Raw genomic sequence first — 23,990 nt, 5'->3', positions numbered from 1 at the left:
TTTTTAATTATGTTACAAATTTCATCAAACTGTCTGCTATATTTAGTGATGAAATTAACCCCTCTCTGTTGACGGTTACTGTTGGTATTATCCCTGGGATTTCTGTCCCTCAGTAAGCTATCCCTTTCAAAGCTCGATTTTAATAGGGATATTTCTTTCAATGCATCTGGCTCATAACCTCTATCCACAAGTCTGGAAGTTAAGTCATTTGCATGTTTCCAATAGTCTTTCAGATTGATGCAGTTGCGTCTGAGCCGAATGTATTGGCCTTTGGGAATCCCTTTTTTTAAATGTTTGGGATGTAGGGCGTCTGCTCTGAGTATGGTGTTACCAGTGACTTCTTTTCTGTAAACCTCAGTGACTAAACGCTGTCCCGAATGTTTAATACATCAAGGTATGGTATACTTATATCAGAAACATTATATGTGAATTTCAAGTTATCATCATTGGGATTCAAATACTCCACAAAGTCACTTAGTTCTTCAATAGTACCTCCCCAGATTAGTAAAACGTCATCTATATATCTAGTATATAGTTTGATGTTATTCTTATACAGGTTATTGTCACTGAAGATTTTCAAAAGCTCAAAGTATGCAAGAAAAAAATTTGCATAAGAGGGGGCAAATTTCGCCCCCATCGCCGTTCCTCTGAGCTGTATAAAGAAATCTCCATTGAAGATAAAATAATTCAGATTTAGAAGAAAATCAATTGCTTGTAGAATGAAGTCAATTAATTCAGTGTTGTATCTAGAGTACCTATTCAAAATTTTCTTAGTTGCATTAACTCCAAGGGAATGGGGGATGCAGGAATAAAGTGACACTGCATCTATGGTAACAAACATAAATCCCTCTTTCCATTGAAAGTCATGAATAAGTCTCAACAGATGCTTGGTGTCTCTTAGGAAACCTGGCAAAGACTGCACTATCGGTTGCAATTGTGCATCAACCCATTGTCCCAGTTTCTCCCCCAGGGAGCCAATAGCAGAAATGATTGGTCTCCCCGGGGGATCAACAAGGGACTTGTGTACTTTGGGTAAATACTTAAATACAGGTGTCCTGGGGTGTTCTACATAAATATAGTCACTGGTTTTTGTTGTGAGTACTGAACATTATACACCTACATCTAGCAAATGTTTTAACTCATGTTGGAATTTGGAGGTTGGATTAAACGTTAATTTCTTATAAGTATAAGAATCTCCCAATTGTCTATAGGATTCTTTGAGATAATCTATCTGATTTAAAACCACAATTGAGCCTCCCTTATCGGAATCAACAATTACAATATCACTGTAATTTTTCAGTCTAGTTAACGCATGTGTTTCTTTTTTACTTAGGTTGTTATGCCTATTATTACCCAAACTGTCACCTTTACTTACTTTCTCAGACAAAGAGATGAGATCTTGTTCTATAACTGAATGAAATAACTCTACACCCTGTTCCAAATTATTATGCCAATGATATCTTTCTCATGTACCTAAATAATTGATGTAAAAAACAGTCAGCATAATTCATGTTGTTATCAACTATTAAGAGTACTATTCAAATGTTATTGAACAAACCTCCTAATGATAACAGTATTTTTTTTTTTCAAAATAAAAAACTTACAATGCACTGTTCCAAATTATTACTCACAGTAAGTTTCAAAACACTTTATAGGTTGTAAAGAACTGAAAATTGTCATTTGTTGTGTTTGCAGCATATTTACTGAAATCAAAAGCTATTTCAATCAAACTTTGAACAACATTTTAACTTTTTAAACAAATAGGACCCCTTATTTGATAGCAGCTTCACAAGTCTTGCATCCATTGAACTTGGGAGTTTTTGGACAGTTTCTGCTTGAATTTCTTTGCAAGATGTCAGAATAGCCTCCCAGACTGCTGTTTGGATGTAAACTGCCTCCCACCCTCATAGATCTTTTGCTTGAGGATGCTCCAAAGGTTCTCAATAGGATTGAGGTCAGGGGAGGATGGAGGCCACACCATGACTTCCTCTCCTTTTATCCCCATAGCAGCCATTGATGCACAGGTATTCTTTGCAGCATGAGATGGTGCATTGTCATGCATGAAGATGATTTTATTATGGAAAGCATAGTTCTTCCTTCTGGGAAGGAAGTGGTCAGTCAGGAACTCCACATACTTTGCAGAGGTCATCTTTACACCTTCGGGGACCCTAAAGGGGCCGACCAGCTCTCTTCCCATGATTCCGGCCCAAAACATGACTCCACCACCGCCTTGCTGACGTTGCAGCCTTGTTGGAACAGGGTGGCCGTCCACCAACCATTCACTACTCCATCCATCTGGACCATCCAGGGTTGCACTGCACTCATCAGTGAACAGGACTGTTTGAAAATTAGTCTTCATGTATTTTTCTGCCCAATGCAGCCATTTCTGCTTGTGAGCATTGGTTAGTGGTGGTCGAATGGAAGGTTTATGCACAGTTGCAAGACTCTGGAGGACTCTACACCTTGATGTCCGTGGGACTCCAGAGGCACCAGCAGCTTCAAATATCTGTTTGCTGCTATGTAATGGTATTTTAGCAGCTGCTCTCTTGATCCGATGCATGGATCTGGAATATATCTTCCTCAATGTGCCTTTATCTGTACGAACCCGTCTGTGCTCTGAATCAGCCACAAATCTCTTAACAGTGCGATGATCACGCTTAAGTTTTCGTGAAATATCTAATGTTTTCATACCTCGTCCAAGGCATTGAACTATTTCACTCTTTTCAGCAGCAGAGAGATCCTTTTTCTTCCCCATATTGCTTGAAAATGGTGCTCTGCTTAATAATGTGGAACGCCCTCCTTTAGTAGTTTTTCCTTTAATTGGGCTCACCTGGCAATCTAATTATCACAGGTGTCCAAGATTGTTTTCAGTGATCAAAAGAGCCCTGAGACACAATGTCATCCATGAGTTAAACTGAAAAAAAAAAAATTCATCTTTGTGACACTGAAATAGAATATGCATAATAATTTGGAACAGGGTGTATTATGTCATTACGTGCATGTACAGGATAAAAAGTGCTTGGTTTAGACTCTTTAATAGGCTGCTGATTGGAACTGTCAATGTTAACATTCTCACCCTGTAACTCACAAAGTGACACGATGTCACATAGGTCCACAAAGTCACAATTGTCACTTAAGACCTGTATGTCTCCTCGTGAGTCACCGGGTGGGTCCGTCACATTTAGATTTTTAAAATTCTTAGTAAGGGTAATTTTACGGACAAAGTTGTTAACATCTAAAATAGTGTCAAAAAGTTCAAAGTCCCTGGTAGGTGAAAAACCAAGTCCCTTTGAAAGAACAGAAATTTCACACTGTTCTAGAGTCCTGGAAGATAGATTGATTATTTGTCTCCCTTGTTGTTCTTTTTCTTCCACTGTGTTGTGCGGCTTGGGTATCTTGGTGTTGCTCCTCCTATTTGTGGGGCTTCCTCCTGATTTCCTTAGTTTTTTCCTTTTAACTGATCCATGTATGTTTCCCCGTTTTTTTATCTTGCTCCTAATGCCACATCAGAATCTGTGGATGCTCTAATTGGTGTAGAAGTTGTGGGCACGATATTAATGGGCATAGTGGAAGTTGATGCTGACGTTGAACTTGTATCACTTAAACCAGCTGTACTTTCAAAGCTAGAAAATGTCACTTTCTTCTGTTATGTGTGATCAGTCCACGGGTCATCATTACTTCTGGGATATTATCTGCTCCCCTACAGGAAGTGCAAGAGGATTCACCCAGCAGAGTTGCTATATAGCTCCTCCCCTCTACGTCACCCCCAGTCATTCTCTTGCACCCAAAGACTAGATAGGAGGTGTGAGAGGACTATGGTGATTATACTTAGTTTTTATAACTTCAATCAAAAGTTTGTTATTTTACAATAGCACCGGAGCGTGTTATTACTTCTCTGGCAGAGTTTGAAGAAGAATCTACCAGAGTTTTTCTTATGATTTTAACCGGAGTAGTTAAGATCATATTGCTGTTTCTCGGCCATCTGAGGGAGGTAAAAGCTTCAGATCAGGGGACAGCGGGCAGTTGAATCTGCATTGAGGTATGTAGCAGTTTTTATTTTCTGAATGGAATTGATGAGAAAATCCTGCCATACCGTTATAATGACATGTATGTATACTCTACACTTCAGTATTCTGGGGATGGTATTTCACCGGAATTACTCTGTAAAAGTACATTAAACCTTTTAATAGGTATTTAATTCATGTTAAACGTTTTTGCTGGAATGTAGAATCGTTTGCATTTCTGAGGTACTGAGTGAATAAATATTTGGGCATTATTTTTCCACTTGGCAGTTTGCTTGTTTTGATTATGACAGTTTCGTTTCTCTCTCACTGCTGTGTGTGAGGGGGAGGGGCCGTTTTTGGCGCTCTTTGCTACGCATCAAAAATTTCCAGTCAGTTACTCTTGTTTTTTCTGCATGATCCGGTTCATCTCTAACAGAACTCAGGGGTCTTCAAACTTCTTTGAAGGGAGGTAGATTCTCTCAGCAGAGCTGTGAGACTTATGTAGTGACTGTGTTTTAAAACGTTGCTCTGTGATTTTTATGTTTAAAATTTAATTAGTGTTACTTTACTAATGGGAACAAACCTTTGCTAACAAGTTGTGTTGTTTTTAAAGAGTGATGCTATAACTGTTTTTTCAGTTCATTATTTCAACTGTCATTTAATCGTTTAGTGCTTCTTTGAGGCACAGTACGTTTTTGTTAAATAAGATTGTAACCAAGTTGCATGTTTATTGCTAGTGTGTTAAACATGTCTGATTCAGAGGAAGATACCTGTGTCATTTGTTCCAATGCCAAGGTGGAGCCCAATAGAAATTTATGTACTAACTGTATTGATGCTACTTTAAATAAAAGCCAATCTGTACAAATTGAACAAATTTCACCAAACAGCGAGGGGAGAGTTATGCCGTCTAACTCGCCTCACGTGTCAGTACCTGCATCTCCCGCCCGGGAGGTGCGTGATATTATGGCGCCTAGTACATCTGGGCAGCCATTACAGATAACATTACAAGATATGGCTACTGTTATGACTGAAGTTTTGGCTAAGTTACCAGAACTAAGAGGCAAGCGTGATCACTCTGGGGTGAGAACAGAGTGCGCTGATAATTCTAGGGCCATGTCTGATACTGCGTCACAGCTTGCAGAGCATGAGGACGGAGAGCTTCATTCTGTAGGTGACGGTTCTGATCCAAGCAGATTGGATTCAGATATTTCAAATTTTAAATTTAAATTGGAAAACCTCCGTGTATTACTAGGGGAGGTCTTAGCGGCTCTTAACGATTGTAATACTGTTGCAATACCAGAGAAAATGTGTAGGTTGGATAAATACTTTGCGGTACCGGCGAGTACTGACGTTTTTCCTATACCTAAGAGATTAACTGAAATTGTTACTAAGGAGTGGGATAGACCCGGTGTGCCGTTCTCACCCCCTCCAATATTTAGAAAGATGTTTCCAATAGACGCCACCACACGGGACTTATGGCAAACGGTCCCTAAGGTGGAGGGAGCAGTTTCTACTTTAGCTAAGCGCACCACTATCCCGGTGGAGGATAGCTGTGCTTTTTCAGATCCTATGGATAAAAAATTAGAGGGTTACCTTAAGAAAATGTTTGTTCAACAAGGTTTTATATTGCAACCCCTTGCATGCATCGCGCCGATTACGGCTGCGGCAGCATTTTGGATTGAGTCTCTGGAAGAGAACCTTAGTTCCGCTACGCTGGACGACATTACGGACAGGCTTAGAGTCCTTAAACTAGCTAATTCATTCATTTCGGAGGCCGTAGTACATTTAACCAAACTTACGGCTAAGAATTCAGGATTCGCCATTCAGGCACGTAGGGCGCTGTGGCTAAAATCCTGGTCGGCTGATGTAACTTCTAAGTCCAAATTACTTAATATACCTTTCAAGGGGCAAACTTTATTTGGGCCCGGTTTGAAAGAAATTATCGCTGACATTACAGGAGGTAAGGGCCACGCTCTACCTCAAGACAAAGCCAAAGCTAAGGCTAGACAGTCTAATTTTCGTCCCTTTCGGAATTTCAAAGCAGGTGCAGCATCAACTTCCACTGCACCAAAACAGGAAGGAGCTGTTGCTCGTTACAGACAAGGCTGGAAACCGAACCAGTCCTGGAATAAGGGCAAGCAGGCCAGAAAACCTGCTGCTGCCCCTAAGACAGCATGAACCGAGGGCCCCCGATCCGGGACCGGATCTAGTGGGGGGCAGACTCTCTCTCTTCGCCCAGGCTTGGGCAAGAGATGTCCAGGATCCCTGGGCGCTAGAGATCATATCTCAGGGATACCTTCTAGACTTCAAATTATCTCCCCCAAGAGGGAGATTTCATCTGTCAAGGTTGTCAACAAACCAAATAAAGAAAGACGCGTTTCTACGCTGTGTACAAGATCTATTATTAATGGGAGTGATCCATCCGGTTCCGCGGTCGGAACAAGGACAAGGGTTTTACTCAAACCTGTTTGTGGTTCCCAAAAAAGAGGGAACTTTCAGGCCAATCTTGGATTTAAAGATCCTAAACAAATTCCTAAGAGTTCCATCGTTCAAAATGGAAACTATTCGGACAATCTTACCCATGATCCAAAAGGGTCAGTACATGACCACAGTGGATTTAAAGGATGCTTACCTTCACATACCGATTCACAAAGATCATTACCGGTATCTAAGGTTTGCCTTCTTAGACAGGCATTACCAGTTTGTAGCCCTTCCATTCGGATTGGCTACGGCTCCAAGAATCTTCACAAAGGTTCTGGGTGCCCTTCTAGCGGTTCTGAGACCGCGAGGAATTTCGGTAGCTCCGTACCTAGACGACATTCTGATACAAGCTTCAAGCTTTCAAACTGCCAAGTCTCATACAGAGTTAGTTCTGGCATTTCTAAGGTCGCATGGATGGAAAGTGAACGAAAAGAAGAGTTCTCTCTTGCCTCTCACAAGAGTTCCATTCTTGGGGACTCTTATAGATTCTGTAGAAATGAAGATTTATCTGACAGAAGACAGATTAACAAAGCTTCTAAATACATGCCGTGTCCTTCATTCCATTCAATTCCCGTCAGTAGCTCAATGCATGGAGGTGATCGGCTTAATGGTAGCAGCAATGGACATAGTACCCTTTGCACGCCTACATCTCAGACCGCTGCAATTGTGCATGCTGAGTCAGTGGAATGGGGATTACTCAGATTTGTCCCCCACTCTGAATCTGGATCAAGAGACCAGAAACTCTCTTCTATGGTGGCTTTCTCGACCACATCTGTCCAGGGGGATGCCGTTCAGCAGGCCGGACTGGACAATTGTAACAACAGACGCCAGCCTTCTAGGTTGGGGCGCTGTCTGGAATTCTCTGAAGGCTCAGGGACAATGGAGTCAGGAGGAAAGTCTCCTGCCAATAAACATTCTGGAATTGAGAGCAGTTCTCAATGCCCTTCTAGCTTGGCCCCAGTTAAAGACTCGGGGGTTCATCAGGTTTCAGTCGGACAACATCACGACTGTAGCTTACATCAACCATCAAGGAGGGACAAGAAGCTCCCTAGCAATGATAGAAGTATCAAAGATAATTCGCTGGGCAGAGTCTCACTCTTGCCACCTGTCAGCAATCCACATCCCGGGAGTGGAGAACTGGGAGGCGGATTTCTTGAGTCGCCAGACTCTTCATCCGGGGGAGTGGGAACTTCATCCGGAGGTCTTTGCCCAAATACTTCGACGTTGGGGCAAACCAGAGATAGATCTCATGGCGTCTCGCCAGAACGCCAAACTTCCTCGCTACGGATCCAGATCCAGGGATCCGGGAGCGGTTCTGATAGATGCTTTGACAGCACCTTGGAACTTCAGGATGGCTTATGTGTTTCCACCCTTCCCGCTGCTTCCTCGATTGATTGCCAAAATCAAACAGGAGAGAGCATCAGTGATTCTAATAGCGCCTGCATGGCCGCGCAGGACTTGGTATGCAGATCTAGTGGACATGTCATCCTGTCCGCCGTGGTCTCTACCTCTAAGACAGGACCTTCTGATTCAGGGTCCATTCAAACATCAAAGTCTAACTTCTCTGAAGCTGACTGCTTGGAAATTGAACGCTTGATTTTATCAAAACGTGGTTTTTCTGAGTCGGTTATTGATACCCTGATACAGGCTAGGAAGCCTGTTACCAGAAAGATTTACCATAAAATATGGCGTAAATACCTATACTGGTGTGAATCCAAAGATTACTCCTGGAGTAAGGTTAGGATTCCTAGGATATTGTCTTTTCTACAAGAAGGTTTAGAAAAGGGTTTATCGGCTAGCTCATTAAAGGGACAGATCTCAGCTCTGTCCATCTTGTTACACAGGCGTCTGTCAGAAAATTCAGACATCCAGGCCTTTTGTCAGGCTTTAGCTAGGATCAAGCCTGTGTTTAAAACTGTTGCTCCGCCATGGAGTTTAAACTTAGTTCTTAACGTTTTACAGGGTGTTCCGTTTGAACCCCTTCATTCCATTGATATAAGATTGTTATCTTGGAAAGTTCTATTTTTAATGGCTATTTCCTCGGCTCGAAGAGTCTCTGAGTTATCAGCCCTACATTGTGATTCTCCTTATCTGATCTTTCACTCAGACAAGGTAGTTCTGCGTACTAAACCTGGGTTCTTACCTAAGGTTGTCTCTAACAGGAATATCAATCAAGAGATTGTTGTTCCATCCTTGTGTCCAAATCCTTCTTCAAAGAAGGAACGTCTTCTACACAATCTGGATGTAGTTCGTGCCCTCAAGTTCTACTTGCAGGCAACTAAAGATTTTCGCCAAACTTCTTCCCTGTTTGTCGTTTATTCTGGACAGAGGAGAGGTCAAAAAGCTTCTGCTACCTCTCTCTCTTTTTGGCTTCGTAGCATAATACGTTTAGCCTATGAGACTGCTGGACAGCAGCCTCCTGAAAGAATTACAGCTCATTCCACTAGAGCTGTGGCTTCCACTTGGGCCTTTAAGAATGAGGCCTCTGTTGAACAGATTTGCAAGGCTGCAACTTGGTCTTCGCTTCATACTTTTTCCAAATTTTACAAATTTGACACTTTTGCTTCTTCGGAGGCTATTTTTGGGAGAAAGGTTCTTCAGGCAGTGGTTCCTTCTGTATAATGAGCCTGCCTATCCCTCCCGTCATCCGTGTACTTTTGCTTTGGTATTGGTATCCCAGAAGTAATGATGACCCGTGGACTGATCACACATAACAGAAGAAAACATAATTTATGCTTACCTGATAAATTCCTTTCTTCTGTTGTGTGATCAGTCCACGGCCCGCCCTGTTTTTTAAGGCAGGTACATATTTTTTAAATTATAATTCAGTCACCACTACACCCTTGGCTTCTCCTTTCTCGTTGGTCTTTGGTCGAATGACTGGAGGTGACGTAGAGGGGAGGAGCTATATAGCAACTCTGCTGGGTGAATCCTCTTGCACTTCCTGTAGGGGAGCAGATAATATCCCAGAAGTAATGATGACCCGTGGACTGATCACACAACAGAAGAAAGGAATTTATCAGGTAAGCATAAATTATGTTTTTTTCTGGTTTTTATTCTTACTTGCATTTTTATTAAATGACTTCTTCTTTGCCCTCCTCTCAGTATTCCAGCTGTATACTATGCCTAAATCGTAATCCTTTGCGTCTCTCTCATACTTTTTGTATTTGTTATCAGATAATTCTGTGTTTAATTTATCCAATGTTTCATCTAGTTGTTTCTGGAATGGTATTATCTTTTCATCATCCTTGAATCTCTCAAGTTCTTTATCCAGACTTTCAATTTCTGATAGTATGCCATCTCTTTGCTCCTTTTTGAATTTTACCAATTTTTCCATTAATGTGAGAGAGCATTCAGTCAGGGACTGGTTCCAAGTAATCATGAATTCTGGAAAATCTTTATGAAAGGCTGGGAATTTTTTCATTCTTAGTCCTCTAGGGATCTTCTATTCCTCTAGATAATGTTCCAGAAATTCTATGTCCCATCAAAGTTTAAGTTCTTTGACATGAATTTTCTCTTTATTAGAATATAAAGTTCCCAATTCTAGTTTATTTTCTTCTGTGCCTGTGCGTTTAAAAAGTTGTTCAAATCTCTCCCTCCTACCTTTATCATTATATGCAGCCATGATTGATAACAAAAGATGATCCGGGTTATAAAGTGATCAGAAAACGTCTCTATGGAGATATTTTCAATACAATTTCACACAAAACTTAGAGACTTCCAGAGTCTGAGTGTATGTAGGATATAACCCTTGTGATACTACCCTAAACTAGGGTCCCACTGATAGCGGATATCACAAACTTACAGTTATAGTAACAAGAAATGTCCCAATTCATCAAAATAAATGTAAACGTAGATGTACATTCATCAGGACATTGGCAACCTGTGGCGAATATTGCTATGGTTGCGTGGGTAGCATCTTATTGATGTGATACCTTATCCGACTTATTTTCTATAGAGGAAATCCAGGATATGATCAAGACGCTAAACTGACTAATATTTTTATCTGTGATGCCAGCATGCAAGTCTGCCGTGGCCTAGTGGCTAGCATTGCAGTATTGGAAGCAGAAGGTTTTGTGTTCAAAGCCAGCTGCGGGAGGTGGCTTGACTGGCTCCACAAGCTTTTTTAAAAAAAAAGCTTCTGTTATCATTATCTGCTTATTTTTCATGTGAATAATTGTAAATGTATGTTTTGGAATTTTATTTTTTATGGTTTATCTTTCTTCTATGTAGTAAACCATTGGATAGGGATTGCTATAAGCATTCTGTTTGCTTATTTTAATCCTTTTCTGCTGTGTAATTGCAGTATTCTGCTGGGCAGGTATATGCTTAATTTTAGATTTATATCCTTCTCTTTCAATAGAAGGGACAAACATTTTGCATAAAGGACTATCTTCCCTGGGAGAGGAATAGGGTCAATGATTCTATTCAAATCTATTTGTGGTTCTCAAAAAGGTGGGAACTTTCTGTCCCATCCTAGATCTAAAGTGTCTCAACAAATTCCTCAGGGTTCCGTCCATCAAGATGGAAACTATTTGTTCCTTTCTTCCATTGGTTCAGGAAGGTCAGTTCATGACGACCGTAGACCTGAAGGACGCGTATTTACACATTCCCATTCACAGGGATCACACCAGTTTCTAAGGTTTGCCTTTCTGGACAAGCATTTTCAGTTTATTGCTCTTCCCTTTGGTCTTGCCACAGCTCCCAGAATATTCACAAAAGTTCTAGGAGCTCTATTGGCAGTGATCAGATGCCAGGGAATTGCTGTGGCGCCTTATTTAGACGACATCTTGGTTCAGGCGTCATCTTTTTAACTAGCTAAATCTCATACAGAGATGTTGTTGTCTTTTCTATGTTCCCATGGTTGGAAAGTGAATCTGGAAAATAGTTCTCTAGTTCCTACTACAAGAGTGTGTTTCCTATGGACAATCATAGATTCCCTGTCCATGAAGATTTTCCTGATGGACGTCAGAGAATCCAAATTTCTTGCTTCTTGCCTTTCTCTCTAGTCTGCTTTTCGTCCAACAGTGGCTCAATGCATGGAGGTGATTGGTCTGATGGTGGCTTCCATGGACATCATTCCTTTTGCTCAGTTCCATCTGCGACCGCTGCAGCTTTGCATGCTCAGTCAATGGAACGGAGACCATTCAGATTTATCGCAGAGGATCAATCTGGACCCCCTAACAAGAGACTCACTCTCTCTCTTGTGGTGGATTTCACAGGAACATCTGTCTCGGGGCACTTGCTTCTGGAGACCTTCCTGGGTAATTGTGACTACAAATGCCAGCCTGTTAGGCTGGGGAGCTGTTTGGGGTTCTCTGAAAGCTCAGGGCCTGTGGTCTATGGAAGAGGCTTCTCTTCCCATAAACATTTTGGAGTTGAGAGCAATCTTTAATGCCTTGACAGCTTGGCCTCAATTATTTTTAGTCCAGTTTATCAGATTTCAGTCGGACAACGTCACCTTAGTGACTTACATCAACCACCAAGGAGGAACTCGGAGTTCCTTGGCCATGAAGTAGGTGACTCGCATTCTGCAGTGAGTGGAAACTCATGATTGTCTCCTATCTGCCATCCACATTCCAGGAGTGGACAATTGGGAGGCGGATTTTCAGAGCAGACAGACTTTTCATCCTGGGGAGTGGGTTCTCCATCCGGAAGTGTTCTCCAGGATAACCCTCAGGTGGGGGGTTCCGGAGTTGGATCTGATGGCGTCTCGTCAGAATGCCAACCTTCCAAAGTATGGTTCAAGGTCAAGAGATCCTCAGGCCGCCCTGATAGATGCTCTGGCGGTTCTTTGGGATTTCGGTCTAGCATACCTGTTTCCTCCGTTTGCTCTCCTTCCACGAGTCATTGCTCGTATCAAGCAGGAGAGAGCGTCTGTGATTCTAATAGCTTCTGCCTAGCCTCGCAGGATCTGGTTTGCAGATCTGGTGAAGATGTCATCTGTTTCACCTTGGAGGTTACCTCTGATGAAGGACCTTCTAATTCAGGGTCCATTCCTCCATCTAAATCTAGATTCTCTGAAGCTGACTGCGGTCATTGATACTATGCTTCAGGCTAGTAAACCTGTTACTCGCAAGATTTACCATAAGGTATGGTGTAAATACCTTCTTTTTTTTTTGTGCAAAGCTAAAGGTTTCTTCTGGAGTCGGGTGAGGATATCCGGAATTTTATTGTTTCTTCAGGATGGCCTGGAGAAAGGTTTGTCAGTCAGTACTCTGAAGGGTCAGATTTCTACAGTCTATTCTTTTGCTCAAACCTCTGGCAGATTTACCAGATGTTCAAGCTTTTGTTCAGGCCCTAGTCAGATTTAGGCTTGTGTTAAAACCTGTTGCTCCTCCTTGGAGTCTTAACCTATTTCTTAAAGTTTTGCAGCAGGCTCCGTTTGAGCCGATGCATGTTGTTGATATAAAGTTGTTATCTTGGAAGGTTTTGTTTCTCCTTGTTATTTCTTCCTCTCGCAGAGTTTCTGAGCTTTCAGCTCTGCAGTGTGACTCCCCGTACCTTATTTTTCATGCAGATAAGGCGGCCCTTCATACTAAATTGGGGTTTCTCCCTAAGGTGGTGTCGGATCAAAACAATAATCAGGAAATTGTTGTTCCTTCTTTTTCTCCTAATCCTCCTCATAAGGAACGTCTTTTGCATAACTTGGATGTTGTGTGTGCTCTAAAATTTTACCTGCAAGCTACTAAAGATTTTCAGAAATCTTCTGCCCTGTTTGTTTTCTCTGGAAAGCGTATGGGCCAGAAGGCCACTTCTACTACTCGTTCCCTCTGGTTAAGAAGTATTATTCGTTTTGCTTATGAGACTGATGGACAGCAGTCTCCTGAGAGAATTACGGCTCATTCCACTAGGGCTGTCTCCACTTCTTGGGCTTTTAAAAATGAAGCTTCTGTGGAGCAGATTTGCAAGGTGGCAACTTGGTCCTCTTTGCATACTTTTTCCAAATTCTACAAAAAAAAAAAAATTCCCCAATAATTTTTTATTGAAGGACAAGAGAAAATACAACATTGCATATACATACAGTGTTGCAAGAAGTCAAATTAGATTACAGCATACAAAATTACAATATAGTATTATAATTAATAACCACTATCCACCACTGAGTAAGTGACCATTGTACGAGTCAAATTTGTTACTGATACTAAGAGTTGTGGTCTTAGTTGGTATATGGAAAAAAATGACTTGTGGCCAAATGAAAAAGTTCCTGCAACCTTCTATAGTCCCACATTTTCATGTTTCAATAAGTGCACTAAGATAATCCATATACACATAGCACCCATAGTATATTAACACATATGCAATAGGTATGAAAGCAAAAATCAAAAGATAAGCTAAACACAAGACTTAGTTGGTAGATGGATAAATATATATTATGAGCAAAATAAAAAGTCCTTGCATTGGATATACTGAGGTAATCCCTGTAAACCTAGAACACATAGTATACTAACAAATAAATAAAATAACGAGTAACAGATAGCCAATTTAATAGCTATATATTCAAACTTAGGAAGGGAGAACCTTATATTGCATGGTTCCCTGTGAACTTTAGCAGAAAATATTCATTTTTAGTTATGTGACCCATTTATATCAGCATAGAATTCTACAGAACTTCAGTATAGTCTAAGAAACTATATAGGTAAAAATTAAAGGTAGGGTCCGTTAAGGATATTCCATATTTATAATTATTCATTAACATATTGATGATCACTGCATAGTCAGAAGAGTATTCAGATTGGGAGTTATGGCCAAAACTAAATTAACAATAAACATTTTGCAGAGCATAGATCACCTTGCAGGAAATACTGTCTATTATAAGATAGAATGGCACTATGATATCAAGTGGGTAGGAGATAACAGAGCTGATAGTAACAACTATAGGGATTTATAGCTAGGATTATGAACTACCTATTTCTCTGGATTTCTCTATGTTATGAGGCCACATCTCTCATTAGGGCAATATGGCCCTCTAGGGACCGACTAAGGTTATTACCATTTAACTTAAAAACAAAACGTATTATATAATGTCCTGATCTCACCTCAGCTTCGGCCGCTAATCACAGTATACAAGCTAGAACATATATTAACCCCTTAATGACAACTGACGTACCAGGTACATCATGCAAAAACTAACTGTTAATGACAATAGACGTACCTGGTACATCAGTTGTCTAACAGAGTGCTGGAAGCGATCGCAATCGCTTCCAGCAGCTCTCAAGGTATTGCAGTGATGCTTCGATATGGAGGCATCCTGCAATACCTTTTTACAGGCCTCCGATGCAGAGAGAGACACTCTGTGGCCCTCTCTGCACCGGTAGCGATGGTGCCGTTGTCCGGGTGGGAGCATAGCAGGGAGGCGGCCCATCGCTACCCGGCATCCGGTTCCTGTAAGTGCAATGTGCGCGCCGGGAGCATACGGGGGGGCCTGTGGAGCGCGCGCACGTGCGCATTAGCCACTGACACCAATGAAAAAAGTTTTTTAAAAAAAATATATATAAAAGGTTCTGGGAAGGGGGGTGGGGGTATTGAGGGGGGGCTGCTACACTACAGAAAAGTTTAAAAATACTGTTTTGGGGGGCAAACTGGGTACTGGCAGACAGCTGCCAGTACCCAAGATGGCGGCAATTAAGTAGCAGGGAGGGTTATAGAGCTGTTTGGTGGGGGATCAGGGAGGTTGGGGGCTAAGGCAGGGCTCCATTACAGCTAAATAAATATTTTTAAAAAATAAAATAAAAAAAACTCATTTTATTTAGTAATGGCAGACTTTCTGCCAGTACTTAAGATGGCGGGGACAATTGTGGGGTGGAGGAGGGAAGAGATCTGTTTGGGAGGGATCAGGGGGTGGGATGTTTCAGGTGGGAGGCTGATCTCTACACTAAAGCTAAAATTAACCCTGCCAGCGCTCTACAAGCTACCTAATTAACTCCTTCACTGCTGGGCATAATTCACGTATGGTGTGCAGCAGCATTTAGCGGCCTTCTAATTACCAAAAAGCAACGCCAAAGCCATATGAGTCTGCTATTTCTGAACAAAGGGGATCCCAGAGAAGCTTTTACAACAATTTGTGCCTTAATTGCACAAGCTGTTTGTATATAATTTCAGTGAGAAACCTAAAATTGTGAAAATGTAAAGGTTTTTTTTTTATTTGCTTGCATTTGGCGGTGAAATGGTGGCATGAAATATACCAAAATGGGCCTAGATCAATACTTGGGGTTGTCTACTACACTACACTAAAGCTAAAATTAACCCTACAAGCTCCTTACATGCTCCCTAATTAACCCCTTCACTGCTGGGCATAAAACACGTGTGGTGCGCAGCGGCATTTAGCGGCCTTCTAATTACCAAAAAGCAACCCCAAAGCCATAGAAGTCTGCTATTTCTGAAGAAAGGGTATCCCAGGGAAGCATTTACAACCATTTGTGCCATAATTGCAGAAGCTGTTTGTAAATAATTTCAGTGGGAAACCTAAAGTTTGTGACAAAATGTGTGAAAAAGTGAAAAACAATTAATTTGATCGCATTTGGCGGTGAAATGGTGGCATTAAATATACCAAAATGGGCCTAGATCAATACTTTGGGTTGTCTTCTAAAAAAAATATATATACATGTCAAGGGATATTCAGGTATTCCTGACAGATATCAGGGTTCCAATGTAACTAGCGCTAATTTTGAAAAAAAGTGGTTTGGAAATAGCAAAGTGCTACTTGTATTTATTGCCTTATAACTTGCAAAAAAAGCAAAGAACATGTAAACATTGGGTGTTTCTAAACTCAGGACAAAATTTAGAAACTATTTAGCATGGGTGTTTTTTGGTGGTTGTAGATGTGTAACAGATTTTGGGGGTCAAAGTTAGAAAAAGTGTGGTTTTTTTCCATTTTTTCCCTCATATTTTATAAAAAAATTTATAGTAATTTCTAAGACATGATGAAAATAATGGTATATTTAGAAAGTCCATTTAATGGCGAGAAAAACGATATATAATATGTGTGGGTACAGTAAATGAGTAAGAGGAAAATTACAGCTAAACACAAACACTGCAGAAATGTAAAAATAGCCCTTGTCCTTAAGAAAATTGAAAAATGGTCCGGTCATTAAGGGGTTAGATATCTAGCCCACTCCGGTCTTTGCAGAAATGAGGGATCGCGTTGCGCTATGAGTTAGGGGGATCAGCACTCCTGTTCTACAGGAAGCGCGGAGTAGTCATGGGGGCAACATTAGTCTGTGTCTCTATGGCTTTTCCTTTGTGTCAAACCACCAGATTCCTTCAGGAGCATGATTCTTTGCGGTCTGAGCTGGAAAGCCTGTAGAACTGGAGCCTTTGTAGGGATGAGGCTTCTCATCAAGATTCAGTCAGTTCCTCTGGCATATCTGTTTTCCATCTTGCTGACCGATCTCGAGGGTTCCACGTGGTCTCCAGCTAGATCCCTTAAGGGATCATTAGAGAGGTTTTGATCTTTGGGGACCCAAATCGCCAACACTCAAATCAGTATTTGTTGTAAGGTCCTCCTGGATTTCTTATTCTTGGGTATTCGCGGTAGTGGGTAAGTACGCCATCTCCAGAGTCTTTTCAAATACAGCTTGGTTGCCATCTAGAAGATCGCTCAGCTAGCTCCCTGATAATTGTGGCTGCGAACTCCATATTTAAATAAATGCAGTGGATTATAAGGTTATTTTGAAAGTTCTTTAAGCATATATCTGCTTTGTAATCCAGTTTCCTGGGGGGGGTTATAGTGCAGCAGCCCCAGCTACTCGGATGATCGGCCCTACAATGTATGTTGATCACTTTGCCGCTTAACTGAAGTGTATAGATGGTCAGCAATCTTGATGTGGATCCTTTAGCACCTCAAAATTCTTCAGGTTGTTGCAAGGTATAGGTATAACCGGTTTTAGAGGAATATTTTAGAATAAGCTCTTAGAAATTACATTTAGAGTCAGGAGCTCCACATAGATGCGTCTTGCCGCTTCAGCTATAGGCTCCGCACCCGGCTTGTTTTTGACGTTGCATCTTTGCTCCAAATTCTACAAATTTGATACTTTTCCCTCGGCTGAGGCCTCTTTTGGGAGAAAGGTTCTTTAAGTGGTGGTACCTTCTGTTTAGGTCCTCCTGCCTTGTTCTCCTTCCCTGTTCATTCCATGTCCTCTAGCTTGGGTATTGGTTCCCACTAGTAATTGGAATGGCGACGTGGACTCTCCATGCCATAGGAAAGAAAACAAAACTTATGCTTATATATAAATTTATTTCTTTCCGGGCATGGAGAGTCCATGACCCGCCCTCTTTTTTTAATTATAATTCAGCAGTTTTTTTGAGTAAACCTCATGCACCTTTTTTCACCCTTGTGTATCTTCTTTTTCCATTTTTCTTTGGCTGAATGACTGGGGATTATGGGTAAGAGAAGTTACACTTAACAGCTTTGCTGGGGTGCTCTTTGCCTCCTCCTGCTGGCCAGGAGTTGAATATCCCACTAGTAATTGGAATGACGTTGTGGACTCTCAATGTCCAGAAAGAAATTTATCAGGTAAGCATAAATTTTGTTTTACACATTAATAAATACATATACATACACATGGATATATAAACACAGACATTTATAAATACTTTAAAACCTTTCCCAATCAAACACCTTTTCATATACCATATTCCTTTGAAAACATGTTATACATGTTTTGTGAAACACAAAAACCATTAAACTTCAGGTCTCAGGGCCAACTAATTCTTCTAGCATTATTTAGGCTTTATCAACTCAAGCGCAAGCGCAACACAAAACTTTCAACTTCTAATATCAGCTCTATTTATCGTGGTCACACTATACATTGAGCGTAATGGGTTTGCTAGAGTGATGTCGGCCATTGTGGTAAATCTGTTCTACCATGGACTTGTAATATCAAGTTATACCCTAATTTTAGCAAGATCCAGCAATACTGCCTATCGCATCCCATGCATTTAAGTTAAAAATTTAGGATCTAACTCTATCATGTGTTATAATATATCTCTTTAGAAATATACAAACAGAGAGACTAAAATTGCCAATAAGGAATTTAATTTAATTTCATGTGTATGATGAGGAGTTAAAAAAGATATGTTAATCACCTGGTAGAATCTGAGCTCGTCTGAGAGTTGATCTTTAGTGTCAGTTACCATCTGAATGAAGGATAAATTATGTACGAAAAATGGAGGTAAAGAAAATTTGCTATTCAAGTTGGTCTATATGGTCAAGTTCCATAGGTATTGGTTCATGAGAGACAGTACCAGCCTTATTAGTGTATCATCAAAACCTACATAGTAGCTGTGTTAAAAATGATTGATTGATTGATTATTTACATTTTAGCCATTTTAAAGAGAATTGGTGCCTATATACCTACCCATTTTATGTGTTATACCTACCTGTAATTCATCATTACATTGAAAATTTTGAAATGGTTGATGTGAGACATTCTCAAACAAGTCCTCAAAGCACTCAGTCAAGATAGATTTGAGGGGATCACACTGTTTGAGAAATAACTCACTAGTGCTTAACACTGTGAAATTCTAAAATCCTAGCATCTGTTTGCTCTCAATGATACCCTTGTTCTACACTTTTAATTTCCTTCGGTTTGATACATTATTTACCTTTTACAGCATTATATACCCTATCTTTTTTTTTCTTTTGCTTTCCTTTGAAGTAATCATTTATAATGTTAAATATTTATTTTTATCTTAACCTTTCTGTTGATGTTTCTGAGTTTTGTTTCCTGCATTAAAAACTACTGAAACACATAAATGTTAATGCTTTACTTTCACACTGATTTAGTTGAGTGTGTTCACTATATTTACATTGCTGCTCCCTTCTGTGCACTTTTCATATTGTCATTTACTCTTGTTTTTATTTTTTGTAGTTTGTGTTGCTGAAGTCTTCTTATGAAAGTCATATTGCTCCAATATTATTGCTCTATTGTATCTTATTGCCCAACACAAAATTGAGCTCTGTTTTACACTTACTCCTAATTAGTGTTTTGGCTTAATTCCTAGTAGCAATGAGCAATCATTTGTATTTCAGATGGTAAAGGTACAGAACATGGTTTTGTCTGCAGTTTACCAGTCTAGGAAAGATGGTAAACTAAAACAGGATCAAAGCAATAAGTTGTACTACCATGTTCCTGGGCACTTCTGGAGACTGGTCTGTAATGCTGGATTCCATAGACTGTATCAAGACAGATTAGGTGAGTTTAACCATCTACTTAAACACAACCTTCCTGCATATTGTCAACAATAACACTTTTTAAAAGAATGTTAAAGTCATTGTATTCTCTTCTCTGCTTCATACAAAAGATCATTTTTAAATCCCAGTTGTTGAAGGATGTTCCTTTGGTGAATAAACGTACTTTTTGTTTTCATGCTTCTGCTTGCCCCTGCCCACCGATAGAACTGTGAAAGTTATCTGCAATACGTAAGATACTTGAGATCGATAGTACAACAACAAACTTTTCCTATTATGATCAGTTATCATTTCAGACAGTTTTAACTTAATATTTTTCATGCAAATATATGTTAATGTGTTTCATTGTTTGTCTTGTGTATGCATGATAGACATTTAAATGTCCTTTCAAATCTATTTCATTGTGGTTCTTTACACAATGTCCCCATTTATTTTGAGGTTAGGGCCAAGGGTAACAACATACAGTTATCATCAGGTACCAGAAGAACTATTTATCTGAGCAGTACGTCAACTCCCCAACCTTCCTTTTCTGTATGTTCAGTAATGCGAAATAGTCGTGTGGCTTCAGGTCAGGTGCAGATTTCAAAATATAGGTATTACTGTGGAGAATCTGTCACAAAAACGTATGCCTCAATCATAATTTGGGCTTTTATCAAAAAGGTTGATTACTAGTGTTACAGTGTAAGTAACAGGCTTTAATACCTAGGGAACCCTGGGTTAAACCATGGCTGTGCCCATGACTTTATGGAGACTAAAACCTTACACTTATTGCTTCATTATTTTATCAATAATAAAAATAAACAAAAAAAGTGTATATTATTTATGGGCTTTTCTTTGAATGCATCATCTACCATTTATTTGGTGATTAATGCCCTTTTAACTGATCAACAAGTTGCCAAGTCTTATTACTTTTTTAGTTCTAGTTGCATGTTTTGCTTTAATTTTCCAACAGCACCAATACCTTTCTTTTTTATGTATTCTCTGATTTTTTATATTTTCATACATTTTAGAATCATCTGATAACATCCTATTTACCTTAAAGATAGAAGCTGATTTTTAAAAGTTTTGTCCTTTTTCAGATTCAAAGTATGGAGCTGGAATTTACTTCAAGAAGACCCTTGGAAATCTAATGAAGGAGATTAAAGTCACTGACCCAAACAGTGTGATCTACATAATACAGTCAGAAGTTAAAACAGGCAGGTTTACCCGTGGTGAAGAATCTCACATTTTACCACCACCTATGGATTCCAAAGTTTTAGAACTTTATGACAGTCTTGTAGATTCACAAAGTAATCCACAAACATTTGTCATTTTTGACCGTTATCAAGCAAAACCCCAATACCTATTTACCTGTAAGGTTAAGGGCTATTATGGTTCACCTATTTGAGCAAAAGATGAGAGGTGACACATTTGTTTTAGTTACATGGGATTTAAGTAGTAAAAAAATGAATACTAATGCTAAGCAGTTCCCATGTGAAAGTTAATATGTACTGTATGCATTATCTATCACTATAGTTTTGTTATGGAAAGGGTAGCTCTTGCATCAATTAATCCTTAACCAAGTAGACATACAATAGGGCTTTCCAAACATACCTGAGCATTTAATAATTTCAAGTATGTTTTTTTTTTGCGGGGGGGGGTGTCTTTTAAATGCTTGTTTCTAAGAAGTGACATATAGGCAAATAGAAAAGTGGTCGTTTGGGACAATGTGTTTGCGGAGGAATCCAAATGATCTCCACCCCTATGCATTTTGAAGGCACTGATAGTCCTCTTTATGGGTTATGACACAGCAATCAGGCTCTTATTTATAGTTTATAGAAATTCACACAACTGGTTTTCCTTAGTAAAAAGGTTCCTTATTGTTGGATGGAGCTGATTATAGCAAATTAATTATTAGATTTATAAACATACCCTGAGTTAACATACTTTCTATTATTAAAAGGACATTGTGCACTTTAAAAAATGTCACAAATCATTATAAAAAGTGATAAGAACAGATATGGAATACCGACATGCACTAGATAGAAATGTAGTAAAGGATTTACTTTTTGCCTTTTAAGAACACCGTTATTGATTGATTTTAAAAGGACACAGAAGTAAAAATTTAAATTTCATGATTCAGTTACGTGCAATTAACAAAAAATAAAAAAAATTGTCAAATGTATTTTTTTCACTTGGTGTCATTTGTTTAAACGTTCCACCTTCTTATGACATAATACAGAGGCAGACTCAGAAGTGTGCATGCCTTGTGTATTGTATGTATTATATGGATACATACATGCATGCTCCTGTGCCTACCTAGGTATTCTGTTACAGAAAGAAGCTACATTTCAACTGATAATACCAAGAGAAACAGGTACATTTGCTAATAAACCTAAATTAGAATTGTTTTAAAATTGCATTCTTCTTTTAAAGGGAAATTGTAGTGCACAATATGACATACTCTTAATTTGTTACAGCATGTCATTTGTGCACTATTCAGAATACAAAGGGGTAAAAGTTCTATGCACTTCAGCTCCTGAGCTGTAAAACCTGCTAGTGATTGGCTGAGTCATGCAACTGCTGCTGCTGATCCACTCACATTAAACACATGGCGAGTAGTGCACAAATGACATGCGCTAATGAATCAGTGCATGTTGTTTTTGAACTGTAAAGTCCCTTTAAAGTTGCAAAAAAAGTAAATAAGCTTTGATCACTGATTGAGTTCCCTTTGCCTACAACCAATTGTATAATTACTTTCTCTGCTTGTGAGTGATTTTCATGTTTTTAAATAACTTTTAATAAACACTATTTGTCTGTTCTTTCACTTTCCTCTGAGCGCATAAATCTGTTTATTGAATGTTCATTAGAATCTGCAAATATATCATCAAAGCTGTAATGTGATATGTTAAAGGACATTAAACTGCTTGTGCTCATCAAAGGGCACTATTTAAACATGCTAACATAGCGAAAGGGATATGAAACTCAAACATTTCCTTACATGATTCAGATAGAGTGGTTTTAAACCACTTTCTAATATACTTATATTATCAATTTTTATTCTCTTGGTATCTTTTGTTGAAAAGCAGGGGTGTATGCTTAGGCGCCAGCCCATATCTGGAGCACAATATGGCAGCAGTTTTGCAAGAATGTTATACATTTGGAAGAGCACTAGATGGCAGCACTATTTCCTGTCAGGTAGTGCTCCAGATGCCTACCTAGGTATCTCTTCACCACATAATATCATGGGAACAAATCAAATTTGATAATAGAAGTAAATTGGAAACTTTTTTAAAATGGTTTGCTCTGAATCACAAAATACATTTTTTTGGGTTTTATATCCGTTTGTTTCAGCTGTTTATTTCTTTCATACAGGTGGTGAGAGTCTGCAATCCATTACTCTTAAGAATTACTCTTGTCTACCACTAGGGGGAGGCAAAGATTCACAAACCCCAAGAGCTCTATAAAACTCCTCACACATGCCTTAATCTTTATTTTGCCTCCGCTGGAGGTGGATGAAGAGTGAAGATGTGCATGTGATTCTTCAAAGAGAGGGGGTTTCAGTCTATATTGAGGCCCGGTTTCCCCTAAAAGTACAGTGCTTGTCAGAGGGATATAAATGGGGTATGATCTTTTTTTTCACTTCATGGGAAATTTTTCATGAACCCTCTGAAATTGGTCGCAGGGACTTGTCTTTTGCCTCCCTTTATGGATCTGCAATATACTCCTATTCCATAACCTCTACTGATATGTTTCAGTACTGGTTTGTCTGGCTGCTGCTTGTTTGCTATTGTTTATTGGTAAGTATCTTTTTAGACACTCAAATAGCTATGTTTTGGCCACTTTTATATTTATTTATATATTTGCTAATATATATGGTCCTGGGACTGCTCCTTTTCACTATTCCCTTGCTGTTTTGCACACATCATTTCTCCAACATTGGTGTGTCCGGTCCACGGCGTCATCCATAACTTGTGGGAATATTCTCTTCCCCAACAGGAAATGGCAAAGAGCACAGCAAAAGCTGTCCATATAGTCCCTCCTAGGCTCCGCCCACCCCAGTCATTCTCTTTGCCGCTGAACAAGCAGCATCTCCACGGAGATGGTGAAGAGTATGTGGTGTTTAGTTGTAGTTTTTTATTCTACTATCAAGAGTTTGTTATTTTAAAATAGTGCTGGTATGTACTATTTACTCTGGAACAGAAAAAGATGAAGAGTTCTGTTTGTGAGAGGAATATGATTTTAGCAGCAGTAACTAAAATCGTTTGCTGTTTCCACATAGGACTGTTGAGATGAGATAACTTCAGTTGGGGGAAACAGTTGGCAGACTTTTC

At 39.6% G+C, this 23,990-nt stretch overlaps 1 protein-coding gene across 3 annotated transcripts in view; it reads left to right on the top strand.

Annotated features, from left to right (window-relative positions):
* Positions 1 to 22,488, top strand: part of PARP9 (poly(ADP-ribose) polymerase family member 9) — a 677,909-nt gene extending 655,421 nt beyond the window's left edge. For all 3 annotated transcript variants that reach the window (XM_053698038.1, XM_053698037.1, XM_053698036.1), the window contains 2 exons: positions 19,519 to 19,681; positions 20,757 to 22,488. In XM_053698038.1, coding sequence (XP_053554013.1) covers positions 19,519 to 19,681; positions 20,757 to 21,064 — 471 coding nt within the window. In that variant the 3' untranslated portion in view covers positions 21,065 to 22,488. The remainder of the gene's footprint in view (positions 1 to 19,518; positions 19,682 to 20,756) is intronic.
* Positions 22,489 to 23,990: the final 1,502 nt, after the last annotated feature.

This window comes from Bombina bombina, chromosome 1 (genome assembly GCF_027579735.1).
Source record: "Bombina bombina isolate aBomBom1 chromosome 1, aBomBom1.pri, whole genome shotgun sequence".
Classification (NCBI taxonomy): Eukaryota; Metazoa; Chordata; class Amphibia; order Anura; family Bombinatoridae; genus Bombina; species Bombina bombina.
This window is presented reverse-complemented; position numbering and strand designations above follow the sequence as displayed.